Source organism: Salmo salar, chromosome 19, assembly GCF_965601325.2.
Source record: "Salmo salar chromosome 19, fSalSal1, whole genome shotgun sequence".
Taxonomy (NCBI): domain Eukaryota; kingdom Metazoa; phylum Chordata; class Actinopteri; order Salmoniformes; family Salmonidae; genus Salmo; species Salmo salar.
Window position 1 is genome coordinate 77,395,660 of NC_138309.1, and position 12,842 is coordinate 77,408,501.

General features: G+C 44.0%; 1 protein-coding gene across 2 annotated transcripts in view; it reads right to left on the minus strand.

The window, feature by feature from the left end:
* LOC106579603 (polypeptide N-acetylgalactosaminyltransferase 11) overlaps positions 1 to 12,842 on the minus strand; it is a 52,356-nt gene that overhangs the window by 24,013 nt on the left and 15,501 nt on the right. For both annotated transcript variants that reach the window (XM_014159680.3, XM_014159679.3), the window contains exons 3-6: positions 11,394 to 11,517; positions 9,779 to 9,945; positions 9,304 to 9,432; positions 6,347 to 6,596 (exon numbers count right to left, since the gene is read on the minus strand). In XM_014159680.3, the coding sequence (XP_014015155.1) occupies positions 6,347 to 6,596; positions 9,304 to 9,432; positions 9,779 to 9,945; positions 11,394 to 11,517 (670 nt within the window). The remainder of the gene's footprint in view (positions 1 to 6,346; positions 6,597 to 9,303; positions 9,433 to 9,778; positions 9,946 to 11,393; positions 11,518 to 12,842) is intronic.

The window sequence follows — 12,842 nt, forward strand, 5'->3', positions numbered from 1 at the left end:
TCATTCTTTATATCATTAATCTTGGCTTCATAACAGTTTCTTATTTTTGTTGAGTTTAGTCACATAATTTCTCAATTTGCATTAAGTCAGCCAGTCAGATGTGCAGCCAGACTTATTAGCCAATCCTTTCGCCCCATCTCTTTCAACCATACAGTTCTTAAATGCCTCTTTAATCCATTAAGCCTTAACAGTTCTAACAGTCAGCTTCTTAACAGGCACATGTTTATCAGTAATTGGAAGAAGCAATTTCATAAATTAATCAAGTACAGCATCTGGATGCTCCTTATTAATCACATCATCCACATAAGACTCACAGCAAAATCTTCCTGGATATAGCCACTATATTGTGATCACTGCATTCAATGGGAACGGATACAGCTTTAGAACAAAGTTCTACAGTATTACTAAAAATGTGATTGATACTTGTGGATGGTGTTGTTCCTGTAGTGTTTGTAAACACCCTGGTAGGTTGATTAATAATCTGAACCAGATTACAGGTACTGGTTACAGTGAGAAGCTTCCTCTTGAGCGGACAGCTTGATGCAAACCAGTCAATATTCAGGTCCCCAAGAAAGTAGACCTCTCTGTTTACATCACATACACTATCAAGCATTTCACACATATTATTTAGCTACTGACTGTTAGCACTTGGTGACCTTTAGCAACACCCCAAAAGAAAAGGCTTTAGATGTTCCAGGTTAACCTGCAACCACAACACTTCAATATCACTTGACATAAGATATTCTCTAAGCATTACAGGGATATGGCTTTCAATATATTTATTTATTTATTTTATTTTTATTTTATTTTATTTCACCTTTATTTAACCAGGTAGGCAAGTTGAGAACAAGTTCTCATTTACAATTGCGACCTGGCCAAGATAAAGCAAAGCAGTTCGACAACATACAAAAACACAGAGTTACACATGGAGTAAAACAACATACAATCAATGATGCAGTAGAAGAAAAAAAAAATAAGACTATATACAATGTGAGCAAATGATGTGAGATAAGGGAGGTAAAGGCAAAAAAAATGCCATGGTGGCAAAGTAAATAAAGTATAGCAAGAAAAACACTGGAATGGTAGATTTGTAGTTTGAAGAAAGTTCAGAGATAAAATATAAATAATATGGTGCAAAGGAGCAAAATAAATAAAATAAATAAATACAGTAGGGGAAGAGGTAGTAGTTTGGGCTAAATTATAGATGGGCTATGTACAGGTGCAGTTATCTGTGAGCTGCTCTGACAGCTGGTGCTTAAAGCTAGTGAGGGAGATAAGTGTTTCCAGTTTCAGAGATTTTTGTAGTTCGTTCCAGTCATTGGCAGCAGAGAACTGGAAGGAGAGACGACCAAAGGAGGAGTTGGCTTTAGGGGTGACCAGAGAGATATACCTGCTGGAGCGCGTGCTACAGGTGGGTGCTGCTATGGTGACCAGTGAGCGGAGATAAGGGGGGACTTTACCTAGCAGGGTCTTGTAGATGACCTGGAGCCAATGTGTTTGGCGACGATTATGAAGCGAAGGCCAGCCAACGAGAGCGTACAGGTCGCAGTGGTGGGTAGTATATGGGGCTTTGGTGACAAAACGGATGGCACTGTGATAGACTGCATCCAGCTTGTTGAGTAGGGTATTGGAAGCTATTTTGTAAATGACATCGCCGAAGTCGAGGATTGGTAGGATGGTCAGTTTTACGAGGGTATGTTTGGCAGCATGAGTGAAGGATGCTTTGTTGCGAAATAGGAAGCCAATTCGAGATTTCACTTTGGATTGGAGATGATTGATGTGAGTCTGGAAGGAGAGTTTACAGTCTAACCAGACACCTAGGTATTTATAGTTGTCCACAAATTCTAAGTTAGAACCGTCCAGAGAAGTGATGCTGGACAGGCGGGCAGGTGCAGGCAGCGATCGGTTGAAGAGCATGCATTTAGTTTTACTTGTGTTTAGGAGCAGTTGGAGACCACGGAAGGAGAGTTGAATGGCATTGAAGCTCGTCTGGAGGGTTGTTAACACAGTGTCCAAAGAAGGGCCAGAAGTGTACAGAATGGTGTCGTCTGCGTAGAGGTGGATCAGAGATTCACCAGCAGCAAGAGCGACATCATTTATGTATACAGAGAAAAGAGTTGGCCCAAGAATTGAACCCTGTGGTACCCCCATAGAGACTGCCAGAGGTCCAGACAGTAGGCCCTCCGATTTGACACACTGAACTCTGTCAGAGAAGTAGTTGGTGAACCAGGCGACGCAATCGTTTGAGAAACCAAGGCTACTGAGTCTGCCGATGAGGATGTGGTGATTAACAGAGTCAAAAGCTTTGGCCAGGTCAATGAATACGGCAGCACAGTATTGTTTCTTATCGATGGCGGTTACGATGTCGTTTAGGACCTTGAGCGTGGCTGAGGTGCACCCATGACCAGCTCTGAAACCAGATTGCATAGCGGAGAGGGTGCGGTGGGATTCGAAATGGTCGGTAATCTGTTTGTTGACTTGGCTTTCGAAGACCTTAGAAAGGCAGGGTAGGATGGATATAGGTCTGTAGCAATTTGGGTCAAGAGTGTCACCTCCTTTGAAGAGGGGGATGACAGCAGCTGCTTTCCAATCTATGGGAATCTCAGACGACACGAAAGAGAGGTTGAACAGGCTAGTAATAGGGGTTGCAATAATTTCGGCAGATAATTTTAGAAAGAAAGGGTCCAGATTGTCAAGCCCAGCTGATTTGTAGGGGTCCAGATTTTGCAGCTCTTTCAGAACATCAGCTGAATGGATTTGGGAGAAGGAGAAATGGGGGAGGCTTGGGCGAGTAGCTGTGGGGGGTGCAGTGCTGTTGAATGCAGTAGGGGTAGTTAGGTGGAAAGCATGGCCAGCCGTAGAAAAATGCTTATTGAAATTCTCAATTATAGTGGGCTTATCGGTGGTGACAGAGTTTCCTATCCTCAGTGCAGTGGGCAGTTGGGAGGAGGTGTTCTTATTCTCCATGGACTTTACAATGTCCCAGAACTTTTTAGAGTTGGAGTTGCACGAAGCGAATTTCTGTTTGAAAAAGCTAGCCTTGGCGTTTCTAACTGCCTGTGTGTATTGGTTTCTAACTTCCCTAAAAAGTTGCATATCGCGGGGGCAGTTCGATGCTAATGCAGAACGCCACAGGATATTTTTGTGTTGGTTAAGGGCAGTCAGGTCTGGGGAGAACCAAGGGCTATATCTGTTCCTGGTTCTAAATTTCTTGAAAGGGGCATGCTTATTTAAGATGGAGAGGAAGGCATTTAAAAAAAATAACCAGGCATCCTCTACTGACGGGATGAGGTCAATATCCTTCCAGGATACCAGGGCCAGGTCGATTAGAAAGGCCTGCTCACTGAAATGTTTCAGGGAGCGTTTGACAGTGATGAGTGGAGGTCGTTTGACCGCTGACCCATTACGGGTGCAGGCAATGAGGCAGTGATCGCTGAGATCTTGGTTGAAAACAGCAGAGGTGTATTTAGAGGGCACGTTGGTTAGGATGATATCTATGAGGGTGCCAGTGTTTGCGGCTTTGGGGTTGTACCTGGTGGGTTCATTAATAATTTGTGTGAGATTGAGGGCATCAAGCTTGGATTGTAGGATGGCTGGGGTGTTAAGCATGTCCCAGTTTAGGTCACCTAGTAGCACGAGCTCTGAAGATAGATGGGGGGCAATCAGTTCACATATGGTGTCCAGAGCACAACTAGGGGCCGAGGGGGGTCTATAGCAGGCGGCAACGGTGAGAGACTTGTTTTTGGAGAGGTGGATTTTTAAAAGTAGAAGTTCAAATTGTTTGGGTACAGACCTGGATAGCAGGACAGAACTCTGCAGGCTATCTCTGCAGTAGATTGCAACACCGCCCCCTTTGGTCGTTCTATCTTGTCTGAAAACATTGCAGTTAGGGATGAAGATTTCAGAGTTTTTGGTGGACTTCCTAAGCCAAGATTCAGACACAGCTAGGACATCCGGGTTGGCAGAGTGTGCTAAAGCAGTGAATAAAACAAACTTAGGGAGGAGGCTTCTAATGTTAACATGCATGAAACCAAGGTTATTACGGTTACAGAAGTCATCAAAAGAGAGCGCCTGGGGAGTAGGAGTGGAGCCAGGCACTGCAGGGCCTGGATTCACCTCTACATCCCCAGAGGAGCAGAGAAGAATAAGTATGAGGGTACGGCTAAAAGCTATAAGAATTGGTCGTCTGTGACGTCCAGAATAGAGAGAAAAAGGAGCAGGTTTCTGGGGGCGATAAAATAGCTTCAAGGTATAATGTACAGACAAAGGTATGGTGGGATGTGAGTACAGAGGAGGTAAACCTAGGCATTTAGTGATTATGAGAGAGATATTGTCTCTAGAAACATCATTGAAACCAGAGATGTCATAGCATGTGTGGGTGGAGGAACTGAGAGGTTGGATAAGGTATAATGAGCAGGGCTAGAGGCTCTACAGTGAAATAAGCCAATAAACACTAACCAGAACAGCAATGGAGAAGGCATATTGACATTAAGGAGAGGCATGCTTAGCCGAGTGATCAAAGGGTCCAGTGAGATTCAGACAGCTAGCCGGGCCATAGGTAGCAAGCTGGTGGAAGATGGGAGGGAGGTCTGTTTTTAGCCACCTCATGCGTTTCCGTCTGTGGGTTAGTGGGGTTCCGTGTGGAAGGGGGGACCAGTCCAAGTTGGCAAAATAGTTAGTTATAGTGGCCCAAGAAAAGTGTCCGATAGACCTATTCAGATCGCAGCCGAAAAGACAGCTAACGATTAGCGGGCCGCAGATGGGCGATCAGGTTACGTCGCGACGGAGGGGCCAGTTGGATAACTCCCTCGGGCAGATAACGTCGGTGGTCCAGTCGTGAAGACCCGATGGGGCTCCGCATCGGCAGTAAAACGGGTCAGGATAGGTGAGTTGTAGCCCAGGAGACACTTCAGCTGGCTAGCTCAGGAATAACCCAGGAGTGGCTGACGGAACTCTTCAGCTGGCTAGCTGGCTAGCTCCGTAATAATGTGTGTTAATTCCGTGACCGACGTTGCCAATAGTCACTCAGGTAGCAGCTAGTTAGCTGCAAGATCCAGGTGTAAATGTCCAGAGCCTGCGGTAGAAATCGGGGAAAGGAGAGAGAATAGGTCCGGTATGCTCTGGTCTGAGTCGCGCTGTACAAAAACTGGCGATAGCTTTTCGAGCTAATGGATAGCTGAGGACAGCTAACCGTGGCTAGCTGAACTTCAACGTTAGCCAGTGAAAATGGCTAAACACTTGCTAGCTTCTGTTGTGGAATTCAGATGAGGTAAATAATACTTTCTTTTTTAAATTGGTGAGGCGGGTTGCAGGAGAGTGCTTTGAGGTTGAGTTTTTAGAATTAAAAAATATATATATATAAAAGGATAAGTGAAGAAAAAAATAAATATATATATACACGGGACACGACAAGAGGAGGGTAGAGGACGTCTGAACTGCTACGCCATATTGGAAAAAAAGCTATATACAGCAACACCTCCCCCATAAGAATTTCTGTCTCTTCTATAGATGTTATATCCTTATATTGGAGTCTGGGCTCTGGCCCAGCCCAGACTTAAACCCGATCGAACATCTCTGGAGAGACCTGGTAATAGCTGTGCAGCGACGCTCCCCATCCAACCTGACAGAGCTTGAGAGAATCTGCAGAGAAAAATGGGAGAAACTCCCCAAATACAGGTGTGCCAACTTTGTAGCGTCATACGCAAGAAGACTCGAGGCTGTAATCGCTGCCAAAGGTGCTTCAACAATGTACTGAGTAAAAGGTCTGAATACTTTAAAAAAAAATATCACATTTGCAAAAATGTCTAAACCTGTTTTTGATTTGTTATTATGGGGTATTGTGTGTAGATTGATGAGGGTAAAACACTATTTAATCAATTTTTGAATAACGCTCTAACATAACAAAATGTTGAAAAAGTCAAGGGGTTTGAATACTTTCTGAATGCACTGTACATGATAAACTGGATATAGTCAAAGGCAAACACTCTCGTAACACACGGAGCAGAACCAAGGCCACCTATAGACCGCGCAATGTATAGGGGAATGTAAATCTTTGTGTTTTTACTTTTGTTATTTTCAAATTTCAGTTTTTTACAATTCTTATGGACTCTTGGAAGACTAGCCCTTGGGTTAAATAACCTACTACCCAAGGCCAACTGTACACTGGAGTTGCTTACCAAGAAGACAGTTGATGTTCTTGAGTGGACAAGTTTCAGTTTTGACTTCAATCTGCTTGAAAATGTATGTCAAGTCTTGAAAATTAATCCCCAACATCTTGAAGAATTCTGAAAAGAATAATTGGCAAATATTGTGTGCGAAGCCCTTAAAGACCCAAGGGGCTGGTTACCTGATGCTGCCCACTGCTCCGTCATGACTGTTGAGCTCTGAGGCGGGCACGGTGTCCCACTTGAAGTGCAGCCCCCAGTTGAATCCCCCCCGGACAATGGGGGAGGGGCTGTAGGCCAGGGTGTCAGCGCTAATAATGTCAATGACGGGACACACTACTGTTTTGCGGTCCCGCTGGATGGGAGCCAGCAGGGGCTGCAGCCACGCCTCATTCACCTCACAGTGGCTGTCCAGGAACACAAGCACCTCCCCTTCAGAGAGGAAACGCCAATCAGGAGAGAGGATGGAGAACAATGGGGAGAGTTCTCAGATCAGGGTTTCTTGGGGATAAGGGTACACAACTACAGTTTGGTTCATCTGTACCATGGTTCATCTGTACCATGGTCCCCTATATCAGACTGCTGCTGATTATAATAACCCTATTACATCGGTACTGAACTTGACAGAAGACGTCCATGTCTCAGTGTGCATATTGTTACATGGTGTCAGAAGTGGGATCCCGTCTCAGTGTGCATATTGTTACATGGTGTCAGAAATGGGATCCAGTCTCAGTGTGCATATTGTTACATGGTGTCAGAAATGGGATCCCGTCTCAGTGTGCATATTGTTACATGGTGTCAGAAGTGGGATCCCGTCTCAGTGTGCATATTGTTACATGGTGTCAGAAGTGGGATCCCGTCTCAGTGTGCATATTGTTACATGGTGTCAGAAGTGGGATCCCGTCTCAGTGTGCATATTGTTCCATGGTGTCAGATATGGGATCCCGTCTCAGTGTGCATATTGTTACATGGTGTCAGAAGTGGGATCCCGTCTCAGTGTGCATATTGTTACATGGTGTCAGAAGTGGGATCCCGTCTCAGTGTGCATATTGTTACATGGTGTCAGAAGTGGGATCCCGTCTCAGTGTGCATATTGTTACATGGTGTCAGAAATGGGATCCAGTCTCAGTGTGCATATTGTTACATGGTGTCAGAAATGGGATCCCGTCTCAGTGTGCATATTGTTACATGGTGTCAGAAGTGGGATCCCGTCTCAGTGTGCATATTGTTACATGTTGTCAGAAGTGGGATCCCATGTCAGTGTGCATATTGTTACATGGTGTCAGAAATGGGATCCCGTATCAGTGTGCATATTGTTACATGGTGTCAGAAATGGGATCCAGTCTCAGTGTCAGATGTGGGATCCCGTCTCAGTGTGCATATTGTTACATGGTGTCAGAAATGGGATCCCGTATCAGTGTGCATATTGTTACATGGTGTCAGAAATGGGATCCAGTCTCAGTGTCAGATGTGGGATCCCGTCTCAGTGTGCATATTGTTACATGGTGTCAGAAGTGGGATCCAGTCTCAGTGTGCATATTGTTACATGGTGTCAGAAGTGGGATCCAGTCTCAGTGTGCATATTGTTACATGGTGTCAGAAGTGGGATCCCATGTCAGTGTGCATATTGTTACATGGTGTCAGAAATGGGATCCCGTATCAGTGTGCATAGTGTTACATGGTGTCAGAAATGGGATCCAGTCTCAGTGTCAGAAGTGGGATCCCATGTCAGTGTGCATATTGTTACATGGTGTCAGAAGTGGGATCCAGTCTCAGTGTGCATATTGTTACATGGTGTCAGAAATGGGATCCAGTCTCTGTGTGCATATTGTTACATGGTGTCAGTAGTGGGATCCCGTCTCAGTGTCAGAAGTGGGATCCTGTCTCAGTGTGCATATTGTTACATGGTGTCAGAAATGGGATCCCGTCTCAGTGTGCATATTGTTACATGGTGTCAGAAATGGCATCCCGTCTCAGTGTGCATATTGTTACATGGTGTCAGAAATGGGTGCCCGTCTCAGTGTCAGAAGTGGGATCCCATGTCAGTGTGCATATTGTTACATGGTGTCAGAAATGGGATCCCGTGTCAGTGTGCAAATTGTTACATGATGTCAGAAGTGGGATCCCGTCTCAGTGTCAGAAGTGGGATCCTGTCTCAGTGTGCATATTGTTACATGGTGTCAGAAATGGGATCCAGTCTCAGCGTGCATATTGTTACATGGTGTCAGAAATGAGATCCCGTCTCAGTGTGCATATTGCTACATGGTGTCAGAAATGGGTGCCCGTGTCAGTGTGCATATTGTTACATGGTGTCAGAAATGGGATCCAGTCTCAGTGTGCATATTGTTACATGATGTCAGAAGTGGGATCCCGTGTCAGAAGTGGGATCCTGTCTCAGTGTGCATATTGTTACATGGTGTCAGAAATGGGATCCAGTCTCAGTGTCAGAACTGGGATCCCGTCTCAGTGTGCATATTGTTACATGGTGTCAGAAATGGGATCCAGTCTCAGTGTGCATATTGTTACATGGTGTCAGATATGGGATCCCGTCTCAGTGTGCATATTGTTACATGGAGTCAGAAGTGGGATCCCGTCTCAGTGTGCATATTGTTACATGGTGTCAGAAGTGGGATCCTGTCTCAGTGTGCATATTGTTACATGGTGTCAGAAGTGGGATCCAGTCTCAGTGTCAGAACTGGGATCCCGTCTCAGTGTGCATATTGTTACATGGTGTCAGAAATGGGATCTCGTCTCAGTGTGCATATTGTTACATGGTGTCAAAAATGGGATCCCGTCTCAGTGTGCATATTGTTACATGATGTCAGAAATGGGATCCCGTCTCAGTGTGAATATTGTTACATGGTGTCAGAAATGGGATCCAGTCTCAGTGTGCATATTGTTACACGGTGTCAGAAGTGGGATCCCGTGTCAGTGTGCATATTGTTACATGGTGTCAGAAATGGGATCACGTCTCAGTGTGAATATTGTTACATTATTGGGTAACACTTTATATTAAGGTCCCTTAATAAACCAATGATTAAAAAAATGGTAATTCAATTCTTTAAACACTCTTTATAAATGGTTTATTAAATATAAAGTGTTCCCCATTAGTGAAGAGTTATGGTTTGGGGGGGCTCACCGGTGGCATGAGAAGCACCTATCATCCTCCCTCTGATCAATCCCTCTCTCTTCTCGTTACGGACCACCTTGACCTTGACCTGGAGTTTGTGCTGCTGGACATAGCTGTCAAGATCTTCCTTCAGGTCAGCTGTGGTGGAGAGACAGGACAGGAGAGATGCTTCCAGATGGAGCTGATATCTTTATCTATACATGTAGATCCCATTGCGATCAAAGCTCTATTTTCTATCTAAACTTACTCATAAGACCCTTGGCGAACTTTTCAGTTGATACAGACAACACTCTTTTTCAATATGCCAATACAATACAGTAGCCTGTGTTTGTTCTCCAAGTAGGTCAATGAAGCACGCACACTGTAGACAGCCACACATTCCGTGACAGCATCCAATAATTTACTGGGCCTTGTTATGGTCTGCGTCGCTCCGGCGAGCCTGAACAAAACCAATAGAGATGCACAACTGAAAAGAGCAGCTTGCCTAGTTCACTGCTGTCATCCACCAGTATAATCTCATGCAGCAGGTAGGCCGGCGTGCGATCCAGGACGCTGTGCACGGTGCGCAGGAGGGCGGAGAACGCCTCGTTGAAGAAGCAGATCACTACGCTGGCCGCGGGGAGGGACAGAGGATAGATCATGTCTCGGCACCTGAGAGAGGGATGGGATGGGAGTCACTATAAACACATATTGCATGTTAGCACACCACTGTAGTTCTACAGGGACAAACAGAACTAGGATCAGATCCTCTTTGATAATGGAATGCATACAACACCACTCACTCATTAGGGTGTTCATCCATAAAACGATTCATTCATTCAAGGTTTATACAAATATGTCCATTCAATAGACATTTGTGTTAAAAAATTAAAAAAAATAAAACTGTCCAACACCCATGTCTTTATGGTATATAGTTTAGAAGTTAGACGTCTTACTCTTAGAATTTAGCATATTTAGAGTGAATGGAATTTCATCATGGGGATGATCAAAAAGCGGTCACTGCTCAATAGAACTCTGTGGCGCTGCTCCGCGGCAGAACGGTGCTAACTTCGAACTGACAAGCTAACTAGTGGCTGCAGGTTTGTGAGTGAAAACATGGGCTTTTTCTAAATGAAATCCACAGAATACAAAACAAAAGAGGGACTAAATATATATTTATTTACAAAGCTAACAGACTGAATTTCAATATCCACCCTCCGCGAAGACAATCTGTTCATGTTTTCATTGTGCATTTCTGTGTCTCCCTTTAAATTGCCATAGAAACGGCCCCTCTCACCGTAGATTGACCGCCAAGGATCTGGAGATGAAAATGACTTAGGTATCAAGTTGATTTTGATTGGTCATGTAGAAACAGAAACACCTCCAAATGGTACCACATCCCAACCTCAAATATGGAACAGATACACCCAAGAGCAGCTTGGTCTAAACTAGCAACGGCCACAGCAAATTAACATTCTTATTTCATCCACATTGTCAAGTACTAGTATATTAAGGTTATACTACTGTAGAGAAAAATCAAATGATTCATTATATGTGATTTATAATGATAAAGAAAACAAAGTTCTGACATTATTTTTGAAGCACCCTACGCTCATGCTCTGTCACTGTGCAGCTTGTAATGCAACATTTGGCTTGTGACTGTCACACCTACAGAACTTCAACCTTGTGAAAGTTGTGAAAGCCTTACCCCTTGGACACGTTAACAGTTTTACCCTTTGCTATAAAATCCTATGCCTTAACTACTCACTCTCTGCCATATCCTAACATGTCTGCAGGATTTACAAACTCTCCTAAAACATTTATAAGCAACTCATCGTAACACATAACATGTGTGATAACTCCAACCTACAGGCCTACTTGTTAGGCACAGACCAATGCTAAATCAATTCATCTCTAGACAGATGATTTGGCTTGTCCTTTGATTTTGTAATGGCCACAAGCCAGGCAGAGAGAGATTGACATGATTTCCCATTTAGCCTTTGGCTACCGTCGCCCTTCATGCGATGGCTTGCAAAGTGCTGCGTCAGCCGTTCACTTTGAATGGGTCAATAAACCCACATATATGCCAAGCACAAACACGCTGTCGCACTCTCACTCACTTGTCGTCCCTAGTGTCGGGGAGGTCTCTGTGGTAGCCTAGTCGATTGCTGATCAGTACATTGAAAGCATGCTTGTGATAGCCCATGTCGCGCACCTCCTGGTCTTGCTCATTAAAAATCATACCTGAAAAGGAAAAGACGGGATGATGAAGAAAAAAAAAATGCAAGTTTATTCAATTGTTTAGAATAGGGAAGGTACTTGTGGTAGTTGGTCAGTATGAGGATTCTATTGATGTATCCAAGTTGCCATGGTAACACAAGGGGCCTTTGTCCAGAGTGTGAGGTAATGGCTTAGGTTTACTTTACTCCAATTCAAAAACATTTCAATAATGCTTTTTCATTGCTGCAATGCACCATTTGTGTGTTTCGTCGTTGCACCTGCTTTCAGACAGTTAGAATCACTCAATGCCAACCGATAATCTGTAATGAGTTACGGTTAGCTTGATTGTTCCTATGTTTCTCACTGTCTAACTATAAATGGGCTTTGATGCATAAAGACATCGTGGAAACGCCTAGGCTACACTTACTTTTCACATCGCTCTCCTGTTAAACGTTTTATTGGTTGACATGGGAGCAAACCAACATTACAAACTTCCCTTTTGGACCCATGAAGATTACAGACTGTCAAAATATCCTAAACCATTCCAGAATTTGTCATGGGTACGATTGAGCTTGTGGAGCTGTGAGAGCTCATCGTTCTGGGTGTATGTGACACTCTGAAGGTAATAGGCCTACAGTCCATAGGAGTTGATTACGATGCAGTTCACATGAGCTTCATTACCGTAATTTCCGGACTATTAAGCCGCACCCACTGAATAAAAAAAAAAGTTTTATTTTGAACATAAATAAGCCGCACATGTCTATAAGCCGCAGGTGCCTACCGGTACATTGAAACAAATAAACTTTACACAGGCTTTAACGAAACACGGCTTGTAACAAAAAAATATATTTTTGCAGTAATCTTTAGTTGTCTTTTTGAGTCAATTCCTCACGCTGCTGTTTCCAACGTCTTATCATCGACTCATTAAGACCAAGCTCCCGTGCAGCAGCTCTATTTCCTTTTCCAACAGCCAGATCAATCGCCTTCAACTTGAAAGCTGCATCATATGCATTTCTCCGTGTCTTTGCCATGATGAGGGTGACAAAATGACTACCGTAATCAGAATGATGGGAAGTTTGAGAGCGCTCGATTTAATCTAAACAGTAAACCAAAAAGTTGTTAGGCAATTTCATTGGTCTAATGAAAGCTTCATGCCGCCAAAAAACTGAGCACGTCACAGAAAGCGGGAAAAATCCATATATTAGCCGCGTCATTGTTTAAGCCGCGAGGTTCAAAGATGGGAAAAAAGTTGCGGATTATAGTCCGGAATTTACGGTAATTAACTGACATCCATTTTGAGATTTTCGTCCAGGCCAGCTTCTTTACATAATCTGCTATGGTAACATTCA